The sequence below is a fragment of the Coenobita brevimanus genome, chromosome 21, assembly GCF_032717465.1.
Source record: "Coenobita brevimanus isolate Jiangsu-jjx chromosome 21, ASM3271746v2, whole genome shotgun sequence".
In the NCBI taxonomy this organism is placed as follows: domain Eukaryota; kingdom Metazoa; phylum Arthropoda; class Malacostraca; order Decapoda; family Coenobitidae; genus Coenobita; species Coenobita brevimanus.
Genome location: NC_136974.1, coordinates 3,554,686 through 3,582,272, shown reverse-complemented (window position 1 = coordinate 3,582,272; position 27,587 = coordinate 3,554,686). Strand labels below are relative to the sequence as shown.

At 40.9% G+C, this 27,587-nt stretch overlaps 2 protein-coding genes and 1 pseudogene across 2 annotated transcripts in view; 2 read left to right on the top strand and 1 right to left on the bottom strand.

Annotated features, from left to right (window-relative positions):
- Positions 1-3,063, bottom strand: part of LOC145392067 (uncharacterized) — a 73,521-nt gene extending 70,458 nt beyond the window's left edge. The window contains 1 exon segment of the mRNA XM_080266523.1: positions 3,052-3,063. Coding sequence (XP_080122649.1) covers positions 3,052-3,063 — 12 coding nt within the window.
- Positions 3,064-8,430: 5,367 nt separating this feature from the next.
- LOC145392187 (prefoldin subunit 4 pseudogene) lies at positions 8,431-9,237 on the top strand (annotated as a pseudogene).
- Positions 9,238-18,316: 9,079 nt separating this feature from the next.
- On the top strand, positions 18,317-19,125 carry LOC145392066 (uncharacterized). Its single transcript, XM_080266521.1, has 2 exons — positions 18,317-18,607; positions 18,751-19,125. The coding sequence occupies exons 1-2, from the start codon at positions 18,317-18,319 to the stop codon at positions 19,123-19,125; spliced, it is 666 nt and encodes a 221-aa protein (XP_080122647.1).
- The last annotated feature ends 8,462 nt before the right edge of the window (positions 19,126-27,587 follow it).

Sequence of the window (27,587 nt, the reverse complement as noted above, 5' to 3'; positions counted from 1 at the left end):
TAGATATGTAGACCCGCTCTATGCTGAATCAAGTGGGGGGAAGCCTGATCCGATACAGCGGATAATCCAGTAAGTCCGATGGTTCCCCCTGAAATGAAATTTCAAGTACATAATGGGAAATAAATGAGCAGAATAGCATATTCTAGTACTTAACATGAAAACTATACCCATTTTACAGTAACTTGGCCCATAATTTCACAAATATATCACAGCACTTCTTCATGACTAATCATAGCGGAAGGGAAAAGCAGCCACCAACATTGGTAATTGTGCTGAGTCACCCTACACATGAAAAACGATCCGATAAGACTGTATCATGTACCCCATGCGTTACATGCAAAAAAATGCGCCCGGTGGTCCCACACCTGTCCAGTATGTCGACGTCGTTTTTCCCACTTACCGGATGGAATCCGATATGTCCAATGTATTTTCCAGGGACCCCCAAGTATTTCTTAAATCGATACCTGGTCGAACAGAGTACGGTAAAGCGAAATCCGGTATATCACAGTACGGTAAAGTGGGAGTCTAAAATATAGACATATAAAAGTTAATATATAGATAGATAGATAGATAGTTAAATAGATAGATAGAAATGGTGTACAAGAAACCATTTGGCATGTCACTCAGTATCCAGTAACCTGGAGATTGCACTACATCGAGTGAGTAGATGATAGACGCCACAACTACCAACCCCTCGTACTCAAGGGGATACATACCTAAGGCAGGACTAGGTTAGAGCCAATACTGTCCAGTTCAGCAGGTGTGGTGTATGATGGTGTCAGAGAGGCAGAGACGAAATGTTGACTGTGAATAAATGGCAAAGATATTAACGCGAGAGAACTGAAGATTTTTGGCAGTGTTGGAAAGACTATAGTACAGAAGACGAAATAAAGAGAGTAATGTGATAAGTAATGTAGGAATAAAAGAAACCACATAACAGTGCCTTACTTCCGACACAAATACGCGGAAATGAAGCATGGGCAGTGCTTGAGAGAAATCAGATAATTGTGAGAACATTCAAAAGTTACCGTACCTTGGAAATTAGTAATGAATGACATGGAGGGACGCATGGACAAATGAAGGGGTCCATGAGGAAAATGGGCAAAAGTTAATGTAGTGAGAATATTTTTTTTTTTTTGGTGTGTGTGTGTGTGTGTGTGTGTGTGTGTGTGTGTGTGTGTGTGTTTTAACCATATGGAAGGATATGACAATGACAGAATGGCGAGTGAGTATAAATCTGGGGTAATCGAAAAGAGAAGAGGAAGACGAAGAGCAAAGTCGAGAATTAAGGTAGAAAGCATATAAGAGTGGGTAGTGTGCCTTGGGAAAAGAGCTCGTTAATGAGTAGGAACAGAAATGTCAGCGAATCCTTTTGTCAAAAACATCTCTCACAGAATGCAACATAAAAGAGTAGACAGGTAGACGTACGGTATTCATTGCACTAGTAGCTTTAAAGTTGAGGAAAGCTGGAGTTGACAGTTCATACACATAAAAATGCATGAAACCCTTGACAGTATTCAAGGTGTCTGGCGGTAAGTGAAATGCACCTCCATTCAACCCTTTCTGGTATGGGTACTAATGGGTCATATGATCCTGACGGGGTCCCTCCCGTTATTCTCAAGAACTGTGCCTCCGGTCTGACATTGTGCCTTGGCAAGCGCTTTCCCCTTGCACCGTTCATTATTACTGGAAGTTTGCTATCGATACTGGCGCTTCTTTGGATCTTGTCCTCTCACCAACTTCGTTTCCATTATTCACCAGTGTCTGAGAGGTAAATTTAGCCCCATCCACTCACAATATTGATGATATTATTCCTTACAACATTCATCACAGCAGTTATTATAAATCGCACAACAGAGTTACGGCACGCCTATCTTCTAATTTGTCTATTATTTCCAACTGAGCATGAGGAACCTTGTACTTAATCGTTCCAAACCTCAGTTCTGGCTATCGGCTCAACATAATCATTCATACTACCATTATCCTACTTTCAGTAACACTCACTCGCAATCATCGCTCATCTTTTCCCAGTGTCCTCCATGTCTATTCAGCTTTTAGCTTTTGATTCCCTCTTTTCCCATTAACCCTTAAACGTTCTCGGCAATAAAGAAATTTTAATTAAATCTGTTTATTACAATGTTGCTCATAGTCAACCTTTGTTGGCGACAGTCATTCACAGAATCCACTTGTCCCAACAAAATCTGTAGTACTGCAAAGATTTTGTGGTGCTGTGTTTTGGTGCCTACTGTATATACTGAGTAACATGCCAAACGGTGTTATGTAACTCCCCTCCACCATCCAGCCAAAAAAACAAAACAAAAAATCATTTATTACTGTGGGACTTAACCAGAGGCAATGATTGGACACCTGGTGGGCAAGTGAGTTAATGCATTCCAATCGCATGTGGTCATTCCTGTTTTAATTTTGAGGGATGATTGTGGTTTATTGCTACTGTGATAATCTTGACATGGCTCTCGAGTCAGTAGAAAATGAAGGCTACAGCTCTCTATAACTGGCGTATTAATTAGCCCTATAACTATACCATTAATGTGTTGTCTCATACTACTCACATCTTTAATATATCTAAATATTCCAAATGTAATAGAAGGCTTTTAACAGAGGCATTTTTCTTTCCATTTCTGTTATCTGCTTTGTTTTTGTATTGCTCCCCAAACAACTAGTCAGCCACATAGTTGTCCCTCCAATCCTCCACCAAAGTTGGCCAAAACCGGATAAGACCTTATTGAATTATTTTGTACACACACACACACACACACACATCGAGCAAAACATAACACTTGCTCTCGCTTCCCAACGTGGATATAATAAGAAATATCTATAACCTGCATTACAACAGTCATATTTCATTGAGTAGCACTGTTATTTCGCCTTATAAAGCTGTAACGTTTAAACCCATTCATTCTATTTCACTTTACATTAATACTGTAACTTCATCCCATCAGACTGTTGTGTATATGTTCAGTCAATATTGTATATTTCACTGTATATCACTATAATTTCACCCTAAAGACCTTCACTGTTTATACTCACCTTAGGTATCATGTCTGTATGCCGGGGGTTTGACCAATACTGTCATTCTATCACATGTCGGCCACGTTATATACCTCCTGTAGACAGACCCACTCCACCCAACCCCACCCTGGTCACGACCCTGAGCTTTCTTCACCCTAGTACTGGAAAAAAAGGGAGGTGGGGGTGTAGGAACGGGGGCTATTTTTAAGAGAGTCTTCTACCCCCGCGGCCGTAAGTCGCCGTGAGTACATTATTGCCCGCCAGTTTAATGACGGAAGTATAGTCTGCTCAGAAGGTTAGGTTGGGTGGGACTCCTCAGCCATGTAATAGATCATTAGTTCTTATCTGCTCTTGGGTAGAACATGAAAATAACTTCCGTAACTCCAGGCATTAGCATCTATCAGTATTCTGAAAACTGCAATTAAGTAAATGTGCGTAGAGCTATCTAGGTTTAATTAGATTTTAATATTGCCTGCGCAAGTTCCGTTCCATTTCCTTCCACTCAATAGCTCATAACACTATTATTTGGGCGGTTAGAAGTAACAGGTAGGTAAAAGTAACTGTTTAATTAGCCAGACAAATTATAGCTACTTCATGCAGCTTTATACAAACGAATATAGGTTAATGTCATAAATTACTAAAGATGAGAACGAGGAATGGAATTTTTCTGGGGTGAGGGGCGGGCTGTACATACGTCAGCTCATAATCAGTAAAGCAAAGATACAAAATTGTTCACAATTTCTAATATTCTATTGACAAGGACGGTTTTTTTTTTTTTTTTTTTTTTTTTTGTACTCCGAAGCACATTGTACATGATTGCCAATACTTTCGTTCTGCCGTAACTAGTGGAACTACGCTAGATTGTTGGCAAACCATCACACTCACACACACCGTATAGTTAGTCAGCCAGTTCTGTCCGAGGACGTATTATTTACCCAATTTTTGCCGTCTCTTGATTATTTCATTGAGCTTCGGATAGACTTCTCGAACAGCGTGGATTTGATACAGCCTTCAGAAACCTCATCACAGCCAGAGGTTACACTAGCCTCAGTAATGTTGTCTGGAGGCAGGAATAATGACCTGTAATATACATCCCCGAACTCAGGGGATTAAAATAGATTTATGTCATTCAACCTCACTTTGAGGCCAATAACCAGTATGAGTTTAAGCTCTGACGAGGGAAGGTTCTGCGACCTCAACCTCCCTTTTCACCATTCCTTCATTTTTTTTTTTCATGGTCACAATGACTATGGGGGCGTACTGTGCGGTTGATAAAATAGACAAGGTTAATTTACTTTAGTTCCTGGTGCAAAATGGGCTGGACGTAAAACTGAAGCAATATTTAATGTAATTATTGATACAGCGAGTAATGTCTCTTAGAATTCCAGATATGCGATCTTTGGAATCCAACAAACTTTTCATAGTAACTGCTTCATAAGCTTTAGACTAAAAATTGAATCAATAATAATGTCCGCTAATTTCCATATAGATAGATAGATAGATAGATAGATAGACAGATAGATAGATAGATTATTATGGTTTAAGTGAGATTTCAGAAATGATTTGTTCATGCAGGTTAATGGAGGTCGCCTAATAAAGAGGGCGTTGTGATGCATGAATGTTGGTGCATTGCCTTTGGCCTGGAAGCATTTTCACAATTCTCCTGAACAATACAAGCTGTTTGATCCTGCCTGGAACATTTTTTGACAACCACACATAATAAGGTGTGGATGGGCTGAAGACATGTATAATAAGCTGGAGCTTATTATACATGTGTATGTGTTTAATCCTATGATGGCACTGGGTTTCAGCTACTGAATTATATTGTCAATCGTTATCAAGAGATGTCGGTGGAAGGATTAGATACATTCATCTGTAGTGACTCCCATTACACTGATTGATTATGATTGCTGTAACTGGCCGTACTGCACCAATGTTACGGCATTTTCTCAAAGCATATAGGAATTTTCTGTAATTTTTCAGTGGTCATAATATTAGGTAGTCTTCACCCTTGCTTAGTTTTAGCTTTTTACTTTTTTGATTAAGAATGCATTTGGTATCAGCTGATCCTTCCTCCACCTTACTGTAAATGATGAAGATGAGTTTAGTTTCATTTCTAACGTGTGTTATTGTGGTAGGTGGGGGTGCTCACCATCCACTCACTTGATGTAGTACTGCTGTCAGGAGCATGCCCTTTCCTCTCCTCCACCCTTCTTTCCTTCCATCCTCTTCTGTCGTTCTTTCCTTCATTCTTTCCTAGTTCTTCTGCCTACGGGTGACTTTACACTCCTTCTTCTGTCTTTCTTTCCTTCATTCTTTCCTTTTCATTCTGCCTGTGAGTGCCTCTACATTGAGTGACAAGCCAAATGGTTTCCTGTACACCAGGAAACCATTTACTACGCTGGGTGGTAACCTTATAACCAAATTTTTTGCGCCTGGTGATTTAATGGGTAATTACGGCGCTCCAAGCGGATTGAGCCGGTGAAGGTTTATAACCATGGGATGGTTGGGGTATATTGATCACGTAATGCCACTCAGGGATGAGTGCGGCTTGTCACTCTCATCTTAAAGATCAGGACCAACTTGCCTAGCCCCGGACTCCTACGCTTCTCATGGGGCAACGTAGGACTGGATGATGGATGGATGTTACCAAAACAGATCTAACACTTACAACAAGGAAGGATCAGTGTTTCCTTAGATCTAACACTTACCACAAGGGGGGGGGGGCAGTGTTTCCTTACCCATTGATGAGAAAATTTTGTCAGTGGGACCAAATTCAAGGAAGAGGATACTGGGACAAATGCTGTGTATATTCCTTTTTGTTAATCCAGCACACTCATTGAGGGTTATGTATTGGCTGTCTGTATTAAATATTATTATTATTATTATTATTATTATTATTATTATTATTATTATTATTATTATTATTATTATTGTTATTATTACCATTATTATTATTATTATTATTATTATTATTATTATTATTATTATTATTACCGTTATTATTATTATTATTATTATTATATTGTTGTTGTTGTTGTTATTTTTATTATGGCGACCAGGAAAACACATGATTCCCCCACTGGTCAATTTTCCTTGTTTAAGGTTTCATAATCTATGGTGTTCCCGTATAAGCGTGTGTGTTCCCTCAGTAGCAACCACAAGTGCTGCCCTCAGCGTCCTTGACCAGCGCGGGGGGCAGCACAGTACTGAACCTTACACTCCCACATTTTTCTCAACCTTGAAATCAGACACGTCATTATTTTTCTCCACAGTACACCTAGCATTCTCACTTATTTTTTCTACGGATGGGTGGTATGAGTCAATGCTAGATCCATACAAAGGAGAAAGGTTGTATACTTTTAGGTTCATTTTTTTTCTATCCAGTTTACAGTTTTAAGATTTGTCTGCACGGGAGTAAGTGTTATACATTAATATCATCACTGGGATCCTCTTCAATAACCCGCTTCAGTTCAGCTCATTTGATAGACAATAGAATATGATAAAATGGATCCAACATTATCTGACAGCCTAAAGAGATGTGCAGCTTGAAATGAACCTCATATGATCTAGTTGGAAATGGCCAGAATGGACATGAGGTGGCTGAAAGAACCTCAACAGTCCTGGGTGAGCCTGATTTGAACTCCGTGAACCTATATTAGTCTCAGTGGGACCACCCTGTCTTGAACTAAAGGGACGTAAGTGTGACGTGAATGGACCAGTGTTGATCTAAGTACTCTGGAGTGAACTTGAAAGGAGTGAGTGAACTTAACTGTGTCTGTGCTGATGTAGGCCTGATCACATCTGGACTTACATGACTGGATCTGTAATGACTTGACTCCTGAAGGAATGTGAATGGGTCTGCACTGACCTGTCTGGATTTGAAGCAGCTAGAGAGGACCTGTGATTCTATCGAAACCTCAATTAATCTCATGGATATTGACCAAAATAGATCTATATCTGACCTATAATTGGTCACACTGAATCTGGGCGAAGCAGAAAGAGCCTGACTGGACCTGTTTTGACCTGATATTAATCTCCTACAAAAGATCATTCATAGATCGACTTAACGCGTCAACCAGGGTAGCAGTGAGAGATATCGAATGCTGTATGCGAAGGTTTCACACAGGGACGTTGGTAGGCAGTAAAAAGGAAATGTATTCTATCAAGCGGTAATAGACCAGACATCATTAAATAAACTTTATGTTCAGTATGGCTTTCTTGCGATCAAAATACTGTGTAAATTGCTGGTAAAACCCCAAATTAGTCAGAAATACTTGAAACTAGACATAACCAATCCACTGCCTAGTATTACCTGCTCAGAGCTAATTGCATCAAAGGATGTTGGGGAAAGCCCGAAATCTGAAAGTAAAGATAACTAAACCTACGGTTAACTAAATTTTTATTCGAAAAAAAAAAATTCAACAGTAGCCCTGTATGACGAATCTAGGCCTTGCAAATTACCGCAGTGAATACAGGTACAAAATTATATCTTAGGAATTTTTTGGCAACAATTTCTGAATGCCATCAGATTCAACAACATCAAACCACTTCATTCTTCTGTACAATAGAGAAATTTTCTTTTCAGCAGGCGTAGCGTCCTTCACCTGGGAAAGTAAACATACATGTGATGTGCAAGCATGATGTTATGGAATGACTCTCTCTCGTCCCACTGCAGTATGATTTCTACAAACGTCTCCTTCCATTCACTTTCTGTTCCCGGTTTGGCAGGATAGCCATGTGACCTGAAGGTTGCCGTTCTGTTGATTATCTTGACAATGGAGTTGAATATCCTTGTGACAGTTCACGATTAACTAAATGACAGCATACAAGCCATAATTACATTATAGCTACAATAATTGACTTTTTCCGGTGATACAGTGGTCGAATCAAATGTAAACAGACATGATGCATAGTTTTTTTTTTTTTTTTTTTTTTTTTTTTCAGGCGAAGATGCACTTGATAAGTTGGTGACGATTGGCTGAATGCAACATGTCCGAATAACATTTACTGACCTAAATTTCCCCATCATATATATGTTGTCAATTAATAATAAAGAGATTATGAAGTACCGGTAATGTCGCATTCAGCCAATCATCACCAATCTGTCAAGTGCATCTTCGCCTCGATAAAAAAAAAAAAAAAAAAAAAAAAAATGAGATAGGCCTGTCTTTTTCACAAGTCATTCTGGTGAATTAAAAATGCGTTCACGAAGCTTCATCTGCTTTATCATACACATGACATAAAAACGCAGTTTATCAAAATTCTAGGGAAACTAAAAAGAAAAAGAAAAAGTTACCCTCGTATGTATATATATATATATATATATATATATATATATATATATATATATATATATATATATATATATATATATATATATATATAGTTCGAGTCAACGGTGGCAACATGACGTCCGTGACTCAGGACTCTGATGTTCACATAGCATACGAGGACCAACAGAAAATTAATAGGTTTGCCCGCTGTAATGCTCCTCATGGAGACATCAAGGAAGAACTCAAGCAAAAAGAGAATGACCTGCAAAATCTCCAGGATGCTGAAAACGAGATGATGATTGCTGTTGACAGTGACGAGAAGATTCCTTTTATGGTGGGGGAAGTTTTTATCATGAAGACACAGGATGAAGCCCACGAAGCCATCAGTGCCCAGCGTGAGAGCCTGCAGGAGGAAATCAGTAGCCCTAACAGTCGAGCCAGTGAGCTACAGGACACCATGACTCAGCTCAAGGGCGACCTCTACGCTAAGTTCGGCAATAACATTAATTTGGAGCTGTAGGAGGACTAAAGATTTAGTTATAATTGTTCCTGTGATTAATGAGTTCTTGCTTATGTATTTGTTATGTACTTTTTTATGATATATTTATTTATGTTCTGGCCCATCAAAGGCTAAATGTTACCTTCACTGGAGAGGCAGAGGGGGAACAAGGCCATGATGAGATGATCAGATGCCAAGACTGAGTTGTTGATGCTGAAAAAGTCACTACTGACCTGACAGCTGATATGGAAAGATTGCTGATGACCTTACCAGTTGACATGATAATGCCATGAATTGGTGTTGGTAGGGCAAATGGTTCAATAAATTCTTCTTTCTCCTCCCTTTTTCCATTGTCATACACCCGTATATTTCATTCTGTGGTTCTGGTGTGTTTTCGACGCCTCATGACGTTTAAGTAATTAAATAGTTGTATCCCGGTAGTGGTAGGTGGGGGGCACCCATCATCCACTCACTCAGCGTAGAGTGATACCATATGAGCTCTACACTGAGTGACAAGCCAAATGGTTTCCTGTACCCAGGAAACCATTTACTACGTTGGATGGTAACCATATAACCGGGGTTTCTGGCAGGGTTAATTGTCCCCCAGATTCCCCTGTCGAAAATCACTTAATTCATGGCAGTCATTTCAGAGAGCCTCGGAGGGCAGACTCGCGTGGCCATGTGGAATGTGAGAGGAATGAATGAGGAGAGCAAGAGGGTGGAAGTGGTGAATGTGTTTAAGAGTGCGAGATATGCCGTGATGGCATTGTGTGAAACGAAGATGAAAGGGTACACTTACAAGCACTTCTCACCCTACATACAATCTCTACCAGACAGTTTAAGCCACTTGGTAGAGATACATTGGCTGTATCGTCCCGACTTAGGTCGGGATAGGCCGGTCCTGCAGTGGATACTCAAACGGCTATGATGATATATATATATATATATATATATATATATATATATATATATATGGTGCTACTTTATAATAATAGATTGTCGGGTCTTCATGTTGTAAGATCTGGGGACGATAAATTACAGTACCTCACCAATACGTCAACAAAACAGAGACCAGGAAAATGAAGTTGTTTAGTCAAATCCCTGTATTCTTGTCAATGATTCGAATGTGCTTCCACTATTAATCTGCAACTTGTTTATATATTAAGAGATAGATAGATAGATAGATAGATAGACAGTTAGATAGATAGATAGACACACACACACACACACACACACACACACACGAGTGACGAGATGGCTGGATGAAAGCGAGATTTGAGGTGTGTTTTTGTGTGTCGGTATACCAGTGTGTGTGTGTGTGTGTGTGTGTGTGTGTGTGTGTCGGGGTTGGGTGTGGGGTTGTGTGTGTATGTGCCGTGATCCTGGTTCTCTGAGACCGCAGGAAAGTGACATAGTCCTGAGTCACCTTACCTTTTTTACAACATCAAAGGCCACGCCAATAAATCATTACTAACTCTTTATATTTACTTTTGAACCTCACTGTACCTCCTGACTCCAAAAGTGTGATGAAACTGTCCAGAACTTGCCAGGATAATTTTTGCGACACGATGAATGATATCTGCAAACTAGGCATTCTGATTAAAAACTGAAATTTGGAGAGACCTGGCAAGCTGTATTTACCGAAGAACTTGGTAACCACCGTCCAGATTTTAGCAACTATACTATTTTCACTTTGACTAGTTATAATAATGCCATTTTTCGCAGTGAATGCTGAGCTGTAGCAATAGATTAACATTACAGTATGATGCCTGGCAAGAATAGATACTTAGGAATGGATATAGAGCCGTAGCATTGTCTGTTTCCGCCATGAGCTGCGTGAAATAAGCTACAAAAGAACGAAAATCCGGGCCGAGTTAAGGGGAAAAGAATATAGAATACAGATTATGCATCATCTCAAATGATTATAATGCTATCGATCGCGTGACTCTGCACTAAATGGCACGCTAAGCTATTTCCGGTAACCCAGGAAACGATACAGCACGTTGGGTGGTAACTACAGAATCAAATTCGTGTAGACCCCTGTTACCCAGTGGGTCAAGGCACTTCAGCTGGATGTTGCCAATAAGAGTTTACATCCGAGTGGTTGTTGGGATATGTTGCTAGCATAGTGCCGTTCAGGTAAGAGCTACTGGCCACTTTCTCCCTAGTGTCTGGATTAAGTAGCTTAGGTTCGACCCCATAGCTACCACAAAATATATATATATATATATATATATATATATATATATATATATATATATATATATTAGGTGAGAGAAATGATAGAAAAGCAATCAACGACTCTCAGTAAGGGAGAGACAGGGAATAGAAAAGCGATAAATTTGAATAATGAGCATACAGTATTGCACAAGAAATGACACAGCGAACAATATTGGTATTTGTTTCTGTGGCTCACCTCTCACCGTCTTCTTTTACCCTGTACTACGATGATACGTGTTATGATATTCCTGCATCAACCAGTTTTTTCCTTAGTGATCTTTCGTGGGGAAGAGGTTCATTACGAAAAGGATATTTACCGATGTGTAATCCTAGGCTACCTTCCCCGGACACTCACTCTAGTTACATGTCCTTTTCTCCCGTCAGTTTTATAAAGTTTTCCTCGTACTTGGTGATGCCTTGACTTTTGGAAATAATGGCCCTGTCCTCAAGCAAAAATGTGGAGCCCACGGGTCGCACTTGACGCTAATTGGCAAACTCAAACAAACTGTGGAATTAACATTTGTGTGATGCCACATTTGTGTAATCTAAGAATGTCAAAATTACTGAGAAAAGTGTGAAATAGCAGTAAGGTTCATTCCAAATAAAAGAATATGAATGATATACCATGAAACTACTTCTCCTGTACCGTCAAGTTTACCAGTCTCCACAACTGCGACTGAGTAAACAGATGAATGTGGAATCCAGTAGTGGAGCATATCGATATCACAAATGTGGGATGCCATAATTTTGGTTGCAGCCTACGACCATAAGTCATTAACTGCTGCTAATTATCCAGTTACATTTATCGGTGAGTATTAAGGTACATTGTTAAGATACTCATCAGGAGCTCATCAAGTAAAATAACTAGACTGAAATACTATAATACACTTGCCAGCCACACTTCTTGCTCACCGTCTGATCTTACTAATGACTGTGGTTCTTTGCGGTAGTCCTGATTCGTTGTGGTAGAGGTAATTGGTGGTGGTAAAACTGATAACTGTGGCTTGGGTGGTGCTGCCGGTGGTGGATTATAGAGCTGGAAAATGTCATTATGGCAATATAAGGTGGTTTGGAATTGCAGTGGTGTTAAGGTTTATCATTATTGTTAGTAGTAGTAGTAGTAGTAGTTGTAGTAGTAGTAGTAATAGCAGTATATGGCATAACAAGGAACAGTCATTTTTCTGTATTTGAACCTATGAATATTTGTTGTTTTTTTTTAATGTAATAGCCCATAATGCATTAAAAAGAGAGGTTCCATTCTATATGCCTATCTTTTGGAAATCTGCGGAAATAAATGTAAACATTGTCAAAACCAAGTACTTAATTACATTCTGATTTGTTAGCCAGGAACTAAAATATAGCACTCACTCGCTTGTCCTATGTGAGTGGAAATTATAAAAGCGAGTGTGATTGCTTGGCTAACCAGTAAGACTAGAGATACAGTTTCATCATTATTTGGCTTTTAAGTTTTTCTCCCTTCACATAAACTCCTCTGAATATTGGAGTTATGAGTCTGGTTCTGTTTTGCTATGTGAATGTGGGCATGGCTAAAAATAATCGCCTGACGGTAGCAAGACTATAATATAGTAGAAAAAAAAAATCACCCTTGCCACCTCTCACCCAACAGTGCATCCTTCACCCCACACTGTCACCCCTAACCCCACACTACTACTCCCCACCCCACACTGCCACCCCTCACCCCACATTGTCACCCCTCACCCCACACTACCACCCTCACCCCACACAGCTACCCCTCACCCCACACTACCACCCTCACCCCACACTACCACCCTCACCCCACACTACCACCCTCACCCCACACAGCTACCCCTCACCCCACACTGCCACCCCTCACACTACCACCCTCACCCCACACAGCTACCCCTCACCCCACACTGCCACCCCTCACCCCACATTACCACCCTCACCCCACAATGCCACCCCTCACCCTACTCTACTATCCTTCACCCCACACCTCCACCCTCACCCCACACTGCCACCCCTCACTCCACACTGCCATCCTCACCCCATCTTTAAAATTGTACTCTGCATCAGTGCTCACCTTCACACTACTCTTCATGGTGTGGACGAGGTGTGTTAAGCTAATTCAGGGTCGTATGTAAGAGGGTCGTCTCCTAAAGTAAGTGTTAAAGTAATTTACAAACTCTTCGTCAGAGGTTAGAGGTGGTGCAATCGGAAGCAAACCCGTCCTGCAAGCGGGTAGTTCCGGGTTCAGTTTCCGGGACATCCACGGATCCTTTGAACATTTTTTTTTTTTAACCCCAGTCTGTTTGCACTTGGAAATAAAATAGGGACCTGGACTGTTAACTTGCCGGTTCCGTGTTGTAGTTTGAGGGAATGTATCAGTATCTTCCTTGTTTGTATTTGTCACACACGCGGTAAAACTGACGCTACGGATGGTATCTAGCCAAAACTGCACGTTCTTATTCATCCACTACATGCCGAGTAATGAATTTCATCCTATCATATTTATTTTAGCATGACAGATTCCCAGCAATATCCAACACTGTGTCTAAATCGATAATGCAAGTAGGCTGAGCGGGCGTTAAGGTGGATGAGGTAATGGAAGCAGACCGAGGCAAGTGATAGTGGACCTGATTCATCGCCAATGAATTCAAGAAGGGGAGTATTAGCAGGAGAGTTCATAAAATAATAATAGTAATAATAATAATAATAATAATAATAATAGAACTTGAAAACTGTTTTATGAATTCAAAAAGATGTACAACAAATGTAATAAACAAATACTTTAATACGACGATTCATGTAAACACAGGTTATAATGTGTACAACAGAAATTTACGAAAACGCAAGTATTCATGATAACCTAAGCAGCCCTCATAGCACATCCCTTCCCTTGCATTCTCACAGTCTCACATTCTACCAGCCTCTCCCACCAACACTTAGCACATCGTCACGTGTATTGGATGGTAGGGAAACACAAGAAAGATTTTTTTCGTATCATTTATCTAACGTTTCGAGGTAAGTTGCTTGCAGCTTTAAAGAGTATGTGTAGAGGTCTGTGTTGTCCAAAACTTTAAAGGAAGAAAACTAAGCTCATTCCTCTTCTCCTCATTCCCATAATTTTCATTTCTTACAATGAATCAGTCACGTCTACTGTGATTACACCTCAAAATCTAACACACCCACGCACATATAACATCAAAACCTAGTAGACCCACTCACATACACTCTCATCACATGCGTAGCTAACACACTCACTCACATATCATACCAAAACTTAGCACACTCACTCACATATCATACCAAAACTTAGCACACTCACTCACATATCAAACCAAAACTTAGCACACTCACTCACATATCAAACCAAAACTTAGCACACTCACTCACATATCATACCAAAACTTAGCACACTCACTTACATATCCCCCATCACATCGAAACCAAGTACATTCGCTAAAATACATCATTACATCGAAATCTACCGTATCAGCCGAAATACAGTACATCCTTATCACACCAAAACCTAGCACACATACCCACTCAGATCCTCTCATATACGTGCCCTCAAATATACTCTCTCATACAAGTATACACCCCCCAGAAACACTTTCACATACACATCCTTACATACACATCCTCACTCATATCTCCTCACTTACACCCAGACACATACACATTTTCACATACATCCCTCACATCCGCTTTCACACATACAACCTTCATATACACCCCATCAAATACACATGCTCATATACACTTAATCACATACACATATACTCACATACATGCCTTTACTTACACCTCCACATATACACAGTGACACATAAACCTCCGCACATTCTCGTACATACCTCACATTCATACATCCTCACATTCCACACACACACACACACACACACACACACACACACACACACACACACACACACACACACACATTTAATCACATCACAACTACCTGCTCTAGTCCACACTCTCCCACGCTTCCCCACCTTTCCTTTCTCTCCCTGACCTTGCTCCAGCTCCACCCCTTCTCCCCCGCCACGCACCCCGCCACACCCCACCCCCTTATGGTCACCCCACCTCTCTCCCAGGAAAAGGCCACGAATATGGGTCGGAAATTACAATACACTGAGGAAATCACGGACACTAAGAAGCTGGGATGCTTTGTTCGTGAAGTGTACGGTAGGGATAGCCTCCACCCAGATAGCCTACCTTAGCCAAATCTGAAAATATCTTTGTGATAACTTTGGGCTTTGGTTGTTACATTGGTTCGTCATATACAGTAATCATAATAAGTCCGTAACAAGATTGCATTATTTTTTTTCGCAAAGAGAAACATATCGCAAGCTGCATAAGATCATTTGCTGGTAGCCAGAATAAAACGTGAAGATTTCATCTTTCCGAAAGATGACACAATATTCATGACGCTTAATCGACATAAACTGCATTTCTTCATACTGATTTATATGAATTGGCCTTTGCATTATCTCGGTGTGCTTGTCCTAGTATTCATTTTCTAAATTACTGTTACTACAAAATATAACTGGAATATATTGTGCTCCCAAGTATTATCAACCTGTGATGAACCGAGGATTGGTTGCTGAAGAAATAAAGTGTTGGATCTTTAGATACGTGATTTGATATTGCCGAAATGACGTTTAAGGTGTTGCTTTAAAGTGACAATTTGCGTATATCTCTCCCTTCCAAGTTATCAATCGTGCAGTTAGACTCTATGCTGTATTACCAACATATCCACCACACTGCCAACCAAATCAGACAAGGAACCATAAAAGGCCGATGTAGAAAAATAACTAAATGAATAAAAATGTCTAAGGGTATTTGATCTAGAAACAAATGCTCTGTTTTGAAACAAATAGGTGAATAAATAAAGGAATGACACCAAATTTAAAACTGTGAGGAAGAATGCGAGATAAAGAAAAAAAAACGGGCAAATACAGCCCAAGAGGTTTCGGCACCATGGTGTGGAAACCAAATAAATTAATTGCTACCTCTCACAATTTCTATTACACGAAACTGAAATTAAACATGTATTTTGCTGAAAGTATGTTATATAAACAGCATTTTTTTCTGTATATGTAAACTATTGGCTGTCCTTTTTGTTATTAAACTTAGTTACAGTTTAGGTCTGGAAATTTACAGTTGAGGTTAAGTTCCTAATATAGAGGCTTAAGTTATCAGCCTTCCAGACACGAGGGGGAATGTTTAAGTGACGCGCGCTTTCAGTACTGTTTATCCACGGCGCCTTAGGACTTATTTTATTCCAGCCACCTCTTGACAGTTTTATCCAACTTGAGAAAGACTTTGCGAACTTTCCAACAGTGCAAAGCCACCAACCTGACACTTTAACAATATCTGACCCCTTGGTGAACATACTGTAAGCAACTTCATTTTGTGCTCCTGAATGCACATTGCTGACAAGGAATGCAACCAACAAATATCTCGCTAGACTATGAGACGCAACCGTCGATTTACAAATCCAGGTCCCCATTTCAGTTCTAGTTGCGAAGAGACTGAGGGTAATGAAACCCTGTCCAGCAGCCTCGTGGTCTGCCCTAAAATCGAACCTGGGACCTCTCGGGAGCGGACCACTTGTGCTACCGAATCAGTTGAATTAGAAAACTCAGATGTTGTGATGATGGAGTTTCCTGTAAGAATGATAGTGATGGTCGTGATGGTGGCAATGGTAACGGTGTTTTGATTACTGGTAACGGTGGTGGCGATACCGTAGTGGTGGTTGGGGTGTGGTAGTTATGGTCGTGGTATTAATGATAGTGATAGTGGTCATAAATATTTGCCAATAACTGAGCCATTTCTTCTATTTACACGGAACGTTCGGTAAGTCCGCTTAGTTTCAGGTAATATATATATCAGTTCGTTCAGCCAAGCCATTTGCGACAATTTATAAATTAATTTCTGACATTGTTTGAAAACTGGGATGAGGTCGGCAATTATTTTAAAAAGTACTGCTGGTTAGCGAATAATACAACGCATAACCATTCACTTTCATCCTATAAAGCCCTTTGTAGTACTGAAAGAGTTAATTAGATAAAATTTTTGCGAACGTTACAAATTATACATGAAAAATTTAACACTTGTGCCTCTGGGAACGACTTATCTGTTTTGCCTCGACTAATGCCACGCGATATTACTTGCCGCTGAAAACGTCTCAACATCTGAGGGTTATGATGAAATATCATAAATGAGTCTTGATAAAATGGAAATAATCAGACACACATTTCGATTATTCCTTTTCATGAAGTTGTTTCCGTCCGACTTGCACACTCTCCAGGTACAAGGTGATGGTCCATTTCGGTTCGAAACTATAAGTAACGTACAATGAAAGCGACTTCACAGATTATCACACATACCGTGAAACTAAAATCATATGAAACAATAGCACACACCTCCTTAGACAAGAAGAGGTAAAACTCGCTTCTCATTTTCATATAGTACACGACGTACAACAAAAAAAAAACATGTTGCATTACGTTACATATGAGAACAGTAACTTACCTTGAAGATCTACGTTATAAAAGACTAATAGTAGCAATGATTCTGACATGAAATACTGTCATAAAACGACAGAGGACGTAAAACGGTTTAGAGTGTTTCTATGTGTTATGAAATAGATGGAATACCGCAGTGAAATATACTGTAGCTTTAAAATGTTAAGATGAATGAGACAAAGCGCTGAACTTTATACACTGTTTATATATAGAGAGAGACAGATAGAGTAGATAGATGGATGGAAAAGATAATTATATGAACGATCAATGTACTGGGAAGATACCCTATAGTGGGGTTTACGAAGGGAAATTTAAGGTAAACTTTCTGTCGCACCTCTAGCACTCATGGACAAGTATTTATCATAAAGCAGTTTCCAAACTATATACCTTAACAAGACCTTTATTAATTATTATTATTACAGTTACTGATGAAACTATTGCTATATGCATTGATCCTGCAATACTAACATCATTTTCGTTATTACTGGAGGCCTGAAATGCACTTGTAAACGGAAGTGGTTAAGTGCGAAGAAAGGTATGAGGTCTCACACGGATGGACACAACCCACTCACCTCCTTCCCGCTTCAAGGCCGTGACGTCACAGTCGGCTATAGTATTTAAAGCGAACCAACCAGTGTCGAGCATCAGTTGGACTCTTCTTCAGTTCCTGGCAAGATGTCTCTCAAGGTACATGGAGAAAGGGAGTTTTAGGAGACTGTAATACTGAATTATTACCCAAATTGGCTAGTGAGGTGCTTCGATGCTTCCACATGTCTGCTTTTGCCGTTGACCGAAATACTGATAATTACTCCAGATCAACTTATGCATTGCTTACGGTGTTCTGGGTATTATTGCAGTTTGTACTGGTGAGCGCCCTAGTGTCCGTGGCTGTGGCCCGCCCTGAATCCCCGGGATACCACATCCCAACACCTGCCCCATCCTACTCCGCCCCGGCCCGTCCCCAGCCCTCTTACTCTGCCCCAGCCCCTCCCCAGCCCTCCTATGCTGCCCCGTCCCGCCCCCAGCCCTCCTACTCCGCCCCGGCACCTACCTATGCTGACGTAAGTACCACACCACCATTTGAGTTGTGGGCAAGGTTATGTTTCTGTGTTTTTACGTGACTTACTTTCTGTTCCTTTCTTTCTGTTGCTCCTTTATGTTTAGCTGTTATTTTATTGTTTGTGGACTCTTGCGACTATTCCAGGAGCCTGCCAAGTACGACTTCAACTGGGCTGTGAAGGACGACTACTCTGGCAACGACTACGGTCACCAGGAGAGTCGTGACGGCTACAACACCGAGGGCTCCTACTACGTGGCGCTGCCCGACGGTCGCCTCCAGCGGGTGACTTACTACGTCAACGGCGACTCCGGCTTCGTGGCTGAAGTGACGTACGAGGGCGAGGCTCAGTACCCAACCCAGCAGTCCTACCAGTCCGCCCCCGCCCCGTCCTACCAACCAGCCCCCTCCCCGTCCTACCAGCCTGCACCCTCCCCGTCCTACCAGCCTGCACCCGCCCCGTCCTACCAACCTGCCCCTTCCCGATCCTATCAACCAGCCCCAGCTCCAAGATACAACTAATCACGATTGTGCCAATACTCTTCGAAGGTTTGACCATGCTGTCTAAATGATTTATATTTATAATAAAAGATAAACTTTCATGACCTTGTTCTTTCCATCAATTTGAATTTGGGTATATAGGGTAAAAGTACAAGTTCTTTTGTGGCATTATAAATGGTACATGGTATGGGGCGTGCTATAAACTTATTAAGAAGATACCTTGTGTGATCGAACAAACCTCCTTTAAACTCGACCGTCTCTGTAGTGTGAGTTGTCTTTTAGATATTAAGTCACGACATTATTTGATGACAAACAGTGACGATAAACACCAAGTAGTCGTCGTGAAAACCAACCAGGTGAGGGCAGGTCGAAAGTCCATAGTCTTAAGAACATAAGTTTAATACTAAGAGGTATGAACTGGAGGAATAATCGTATTTCTTTGGTATGGGAACACAGAAGTAAAGGATTTAGTCGCCAGTTAAAAGAAGAAATGGATATTAGCAAGTAACGTCCCTTGTAAAACAAAATAGGTCATCAGTATTGCAGTTTGGAGATAGAATGAAAGGCGTCGGCAGGGTACTGGGTGGAGTGATAAGTTGTAAATTTGCTGGACTGGAAGAGAACTAGCTACTAAACAACCAGTTAGCCAGAGTGAAGCACTTTCGAGAGATCTTTGTCTAACAGTGGACTAACACTGACGTTAGGAATATATACAATCGGCAACAAAATACAAAACAGTACTTTGTTAATTGGAACCTTGGTAGCAAGGCTGATAGATACATGGGTGGGAGGACGGCATGAGCTAACTTGTCCAGAGCTGAATCTAAGGAATGTCTGGATATTTTTCTTATCATTAGAGAAAACCCGCTATGGACTGATTCGGAGAGGTGGCTGGATGATTTCATATCATCTAAATTCTGCCAGTAAAATTGAGTGGTCTCCTATACGGTTATAATGGCCTAAATTACAGGAGCTTGGGTTCGACTTCTCCTACTTTTCAAAAAGAGGTAATAATTCCTTTTTTTTTTTATGTACCTAAGCTTTGAGCAGAATCAAGAACAACGTTAAAGTACATATGAAAATGCACAGCATAGTTGTCGTCGTCAGGTTACAGATTCACTACTGGCCTGGGATTTATTCACAATTAGCCTGGTATTTTGTGTACTTCATGTTACTTTTGTTTTCCACTTTTTTCCTGTATTTCATAGAGAAAATGTTGATCAAGCACATACATTTTCCAATCAACCTGTCTACTCGTACATATTTAACCAGGCGCTTAAACCCAGAGTCCCTCCTTGATGGTCGTCAAAAAGCAGTTCCATTATTGGTGTTTATTATGAATAGGATTATATTAATGTCAATTTCATATCTTATCTTGTAAATAGAGTCAAGAAACTTCGAGATACCACCATTTATCTTCAAACAATCAACCGAAGAACAGTTGCGTCCGTCGTTTGGATACTTGCGCGGCGCTGACATATCCGTTATCTGGCATAACACAAAACTGGCATAACCGTCAGAAGAATAGCACTTGAAATGGCCTATGATTCCTTCCGGGCCAATCAGATCCGACCGGTAAATTCAGATGCAGTTAGGTTCGTTCCCTCCCAGTACGACCTGTTCAAGGCTTTTAGGGTGACTCAGTTTCACCAAGATTAGCACAAGTCAGATTAGAACATTCAGGTCCGGTTAAATCAGGTTAGAGTCAATTCAGCCTATTAAGGTCCAGTTAGGCCTATTTATGTAATTCATTTCCTCCAGTTGTTCATACCCTTTCAGGCTCGGTTCAGGTCTGCTCAGGACCATTCAGATTTAGTTAGTGCATCTGGTCTATTCAGATTATTTAGGTCGTTTCGTATAGTCCACGTCGATTCAGACTCATCAGGTCAGTTTGGCTCAGGTCTTCCTAATCCATTTAGGTTCAATCAGGATCTTTCTGGTTCACTCAGGACCAGTTATATCTGTTCACTTCTTCACACCCAGTCGGATTGGATGAAGTCAGTTCAGGTCCAGTCACATGAATTCTGGTCTGCCAGTCCTAGGTCACTTCAACCATGTTTTATCAAAGTACACCAGTTGAGGATTATCCTAGGCACTTTAGGTCCTTCCAGGTCACTTCAGGTTCACTCAGCCGTCTTAGGTCGATAAATATCAGATCAGGCCAAGCCTATAAATGGGCAGGCTCAGTGTCATCCCAATTGGTACTTTTTCTTTTTTAAGATGTGACATAGCGGGCCTTTTAGAAACACGCGGGAAGAGCAGAAATGAGTGACATGGGTGCAAGTCAAGGGTATGGTAATAAGAAAGGGTGGCAGTGGGTGGAAAGGGCTGGTGGGACGGGTGGAGTGGGCTTAAATGGTGTTGAGTAGAGCCAGATTAAATAAGTATACCCTGTTAAAATGAACACTGTAAATCTCTTGGTAGTCGAGGCAGTCTTGTAATGATATTCGTCACATCAAAAAAAGAAATGAGTGGGGTGGGAGAAGTGTGTGAGATGGGATGATGGCGGTAAGTAGGGCATGGCGGGGAGAGAATATGCTGAAGCGATGTGTAGTGTAGTGTAGGTAGGCCAATAAGGTGTAAGTCAAAGGAGAGAGAGGAAAATAAGTTGGATGAGCAGAAAGGAGAGTGTGGGATGGACTAACATGGTGGGGGATGAGGCAGCGAGGTACAAGTACACCTTCTGAAAACGGACTTGGCATGAGGAGTGGTACAAAAGGTGGAATCAGATTTCTTTTCGAAGGCCCGTGCATTCGAAGTACCAGATGAGTGGACGGGATGGGAAGGAGTGGTAGTGGGAGGTGAGGCGGGCGTAGGTAAGACGGTCTGAGGAGATGGGTATCGTAGGTGGAAAATCTGGTCGTAGCTATAATTAGTTTTTAAAAGAGTCTCCAATAAAAAGAAGAAGAAGAATCAACAACAACAACAAAGTAAACAAATGTCACTGTGATATGTTAAGCAGCTCACGACGCAAAAAAAAAAAAAAATGCATGAAAGAAAATGAGCATATGTTTTGAATGAAATGCAAAGGAAGTGAAAACCAGGAGAAAGAAAGGAACTGCTGGGAAGTGGGAGAGGGAAGAAGGAAAAAAAGGAAGTGAAAGTGGAAATCACTAATATGAAACTTATGGTTAAAGAGACAGACAGACAGACAGAGATGAGCAAGGTAGAGTTAAAAAAAAAAAAAAAAAAAGCATTGACCTTCAAGAGATGCATCAGTTAATCTCACAGCACTTCCTCTGAGCTGCCTTTTTTGCGTGTGAGAAAGAAAGAAGAGGTGACTAAAGAAAATGATGACGAGAGGAGGAGAAACAAATAGGAAGATTATGATGAGAGAGAGAGAGAGAGAGAGAGAGAGAGAGAGAGAGAGAGAGAGAGAGAGAGAGAGAGAGAGAGAGAAGTAGAATGATGGGCTAGAGAAAAAGCAGAAAGACTACCTAGTGACCTTCAAGAGATGCATCAATAAATCTGGGTGCAGTTTCTCTGAGCTGTTTCTTTCTTTCTTTCTTTCGAGAGAGAGAGAGAGAGAGAGAGAGAGAGAGAGAGAGAGAGAGGAAGAAGGGGTGGGGTGAATAAATGAGATGATGATGCTTGTGATGAGAGGGATGGGGTAAGTGGGAAGATTATGATGACCCAAAGCAAAAAATAAACATGACGAGCTACAGAAAAAGCAAACAGACTACCCAGTGGCCTTTCAGAATTGCACCAATAAAGCAGAGAGCACTTCCTGGAAGCTGCCTTGCTTGTGTGCGAGGAGGAAGAAAAAAATAGAGGGGGGAAGAGAAAAAAATAAACCTAAACAGACAGACATAAAGAAAAAGGTTGCTGCTGTTGTGCTACCCCATTTTGTCTGATCAAGCGGACCTATCAACCGAAGGCAAGTTACCGTCTCTGCAAAGCCATCCAATGCAGTCAGCCGATGTTCCCAGGCGACTGACAGCGCCCCGCGACAGTGAGGAGTGGGGATCAGTGTGAAAGTTTGGTTCCTGGGTGGATGTCGCATTTGCATCTCTCCACTCAGTTAACAGGGGCACCGCAATAGGATCCACGTCATCCTGTTATTTGGCTATATGGTTACCACCCAGCGTTGTTAATGGTTTCCTGAGTTATAGAAAACCGTTTGGCTGGTAATTCAGTGTAGTCACTTGAAGTGGAAAGAAGAGTATAAACAGTGACACGGAGAACTGGGAAGAGAGAACAGACGCAGAAAAAGAATTGTAGGAACGGTAAACATGAAGGAAGTAGGCAGCACTACATCGGGTGAGTGGATGACAGGCGCCTCCATCTACCACCATAAAGGTGATAAAATGAAATGCTGATGGGAGAAAGAGAAGAAACATTAAATGGGAAGATCATGATGAAAAATAAAGCAAACAATAAAAAAAGAATTAGAAAATGAACTAGAGTAAAGGTCACTCAGAAATCCGCTAATAAATCAAGACAAAATTTCCTGCGAGCTACCATTCTTGTGTGGGGAGATGAAAGAAAGAAATGAGAGAAAGAAAGAAAGACGAGGTAATAAATGGGACGATGATATTTGTGATGAGTACGTTGGAGGATCCTAACGAAAAGCAGAGCAAAGAAAGGAGGAGAATGATGAGCTACAGAAACAGGAAAAGAAAAAGAAGACATACCCAGTGGCCTCCCAGATTTGCACCCATTAATCAAGGGAGCACGTCCTGTGGTCTGCCTTTCTTGTGTGTGAGGGAGGGGGAAGGAGGGAGGCCAAGGAGAGCACCCGTCCACCCTTGGCCACACCTCCCTGACACGAGAGAATTTGGAATGGAAAAAGAGCAAATCACTTCAGAAGGGAAAAGAAAAGTTTACACAAGAAATACTGGGAGTTTTGGCTTTGGTATGAGGTCACGGAGGATTTTATTGATATTTGTGATCATTTTCCAGCTCGTTTATTTGTTTTTAGGTGTCTCAGGTGAGGGTCGTGTTGATGTGTTTGACTTCTGTTGCTGTGAGGTGATGTCTCCTGATGCAACCTGGAAGTATGTTAAACGTTACTCTCTCTCTCTCTCTCTCTCTCTCTCTCTCTCTCTCTCTCTCTCTCTCTCTCTCTCTCTCTCTCTCTCTCTCTCTCTCTGTTTACTGTCAGTTTTTATTACGTGTCAGGTAAGATTTTCAAAATATCAACTTTTTATATACAATGATTTGGCAACTGGAAGAAACTAAAATTAGTCCAATAAAAATCACTGGTAGTTTTTTTTAGCGATATTTTTTCTATGGTTTACTAGAGAATAAATATCAATCAAGAATATCCAAAATATGACTTACAGATAAACGTCCCCAAACTCCCTCTCTGTCACCTAAAACAAAGTTGACTGACTCTAGGAAAAGGACAATGTCAGCCTTCAGTCCACTTGGTTTACGTTTAGGTGACTCTTAACACAACGACAAGTGTATAATTCTTTCAGTGTAGAGGATGAGTCATAAAATTTCATCGTTATATGGAAATTGTGTTTAATGAGAAAGTAAAACAGTTTCAGCCCGACTTGAAACCTCTGACTTGAAAACCTGAAGTGCGTCCAGGTCGGGCCTTAGTTTCCTGTATCTTCTTAAAACAGTTTCTATATTTATATCAAACTCTTCCATTTGAAATCAAGACAAATTACTCTATATACGGTTAACCCCTTCACTCCTAGGACGTATTATCTTATTCTTGCTACTTAAAGATGTTCGTTTTAGGGGAGACTTCTGGCAGTGGGGGAGGGGGCGAGAGGGGTAATGAAAACTACCTCCCTCCTTCAGTTCAAAATCCCTACCCTAAATTAAGTAAAACTGTCTGGCAGCAGGAAGAACAAATTAAAGGTATGCCAGCGGACTGAAGGTGGTGATTGCCTCAGATGTGCAGGTGAGTGGATGGGTGTGGCACTGTTTTCCCTTAGACTTACTTGAGGGACTGTCAGCCCTTGAATCAGATAACAAATGGAGAGAGAGAGAGAGAGAGAGAGAGAGAGAGAGAGATTCTTACTGCTTTCAATGGTCGTACTGAGGACGTTAATGAAGGCTATATCTATCCCCATCAGTTCTAACGTCTCTCCTGAACTAACTTCAATTTTAGTTATACGTCCTCGTGTACAAGGATTTGACAGGAAAAACGGCAGGTCGAGTCCATCAGTACAGTGTAGGTGTGTGGATGTGTGTGTCACGATCTCGCTTTAGCCTCCCCTGCGGGAATGTTAAGCTTCCCGAGTGTGGAACTGGGTTATGGCCGCTCTGACTTGTATTGTAAAATTGGACCTGGATTTTCAAACAAACTTACGATCGCTGTCTTGAGTTCACGGAGTCGCAAATTGTTCAGATAGAAAAATTGGTCACCTGAGAGTTTTGGGCCGCAAGAAATTTGAAAATATCAATATTGATAATTTAATTTTCGCAGTATCAACATAAATCACGCTTTAAAAAAATTAATGTTGTGTGAAAATAGTTTTGACATAAGAACATTTCCATGCTTCGATTTAGCAGTAAACAAGAAAAAACATAAGCAATTTCTCAACCACCGTGAAAAGATAGACGGTCTTTGAAACTGTACTGTACTTTCCTTAATTAATGCTAGATCGAATCTTTGTTCAGCGGTACGTGATATTATGTCAGAGCTTTTTTCACGCAAAATTTTCAACTTAAAACGCAATTTGGGCTGATACTAAGAAAAGTTCCATTGTCCATATTTTCAGTTTCATTGTGGTCCAAAACTCACTTGTGGCCAATCACATCCTGTTTATGTATCTATGATCTAGTCCTATTTCAAGGTCAAGGGGTCGAAGGTCAGAGTCATATGGGTGTGGGCGCGATATCTCCTGAACCCCTCGACGGATTTTCACCAAACTTTTGTCAGTGATACAATATGAAGGGACGATGAGTACATTAGGTCAATAAAGTCAAAAGGTCAGAGGTCAAGGTCATATGGGTGTGGGCGCGATATCTCCTGAATCCCTGGACGAGTTTCCACCAAACTTTGGTCGGTGATGCAGTATGAAGGCACAATTAAATGATTAGGTCAGCAGGGTCAAGTGGTCAAAGGTCAAGGTCATATGGGGTCGATATAGTTATATTTAGTCTCATTTCAACCCACAATGAATCCTGTCATGGAGGCTGTGGTGAGAATCCATGCAAGGCTTAGCGGGCGCATACCAAGTGAGCGTATCATTGTCTGTAATCCTAATGTTTAATTACTAAAAAACAAAAACAAAAAATGTTCTTGTTCTGTTTCTAACACACACAAAAATGATAATATATTAGTGGCGACGAGATGGAGGTAACTGAATTCGGGAATAGGAATATTTCTGGTTGCCATTACTGATCCCTTCGTGGCTGATTCCATTCTTTTATATCTCTCCTTGTACCATCACCAAACGATTTTATTCAGCTTAGGAAAGATGTTTATCAGAGAAAGAGTTAGGCACAAACTTCACTCCCTCCCTCACCCCTCCATCATAGCGATACGTCTCACCATAAATAAATAAGATCGTCCGACCGTCAAATATATCAAAGAATGCGTCATTGTACTGAAGAGGCTATCAGAATTTTTGACTACGGCACTGAGTTGCAATTAGCGTGAATATTCTGTTCAGGTATGAGATCAAGGGACGTATTCATGAAGGTTCCTACCATATTTTCACTTTAAATAATTTTTCACGATGAACAAATCTCCATGACAGTGATGTAGAGTATGGCCAGTAAATATCACTTCGCTAAAACTAACAAGGCTCGGTCTGCTGGTGTGGGCGTGGGTGTGGTAGAGGGAGATGGAAATAAATGATGCAGGGTAGGCACTGATAACGCAGAATAAGCCGTCCACACAAAACACAAGAAATCGCCAGGGTAGTGGAAGTGGGGAGTTATACATGAATCACTCTGTTTTATAAGAATTCCTTTGGTTTGGTCGTGTTTCGTTGTTATAATTTTTACGTTAGTTTGGTCTTGAAGTGGTTCGTGTCTGTATAAGTGAAGATTAATAGTAGAAACAAACAATCGTACTACTAAAGTCCGAGAAAATTATGAATACGATGCCAGTTCCACCTCTCTGTCTGTCTGTCTGTCTCTCTCTCTCTCTCTCTCTCTCTCTCTCTCTCTCTCTCTCTCTCTCTCTCTCTCTCTCTCTCTCTCTCTCTCTCTTATCCATCATATCCCTTCCATACTCTCCATTCTTCTTCGTTCCCTTTCATCTCATTCATGAAAGCCCCATATCATCATCATCATCATCATAATCCTATATATTTTCCCAGTGTCATAAGTGAGACGGTTGGAAAGCAGCAAATAGAGAGAGAGAGAGAGAGAGAGAGAGAGAGAGAGAGAGCATAGAATGAAGTGTCTGGCACAATTGCACCTCACCTCCATTCATTCATCATTTTAATCGAGTCGTATTGCTAGACGCCCACTGTCGAAGCCCCTCATACTACAACAATCCTTTCACCTTAACTTGGCCCAGATTTCTGTCCATTTATAGCTTGTTTGACGTAGCTTAGTGGTAGAAC

Bases quoted from the DNA above. Each gene is read 5' to 3' on its own strand.
- LOC145392066 (XM_080266521.1), top strand. From the start codon at position 18,317: ATGTCTGCTTTTGCCGTTGACCGAAATACTGATAATTACTCCAGATCA. The intron at 18,608-18,750 runs GTAAGTACCACA...CGACTATTCCAG, and splicing joins CGGCACCTACCTATGCTGAC to GAGCCTGCCAAGTACGACTT.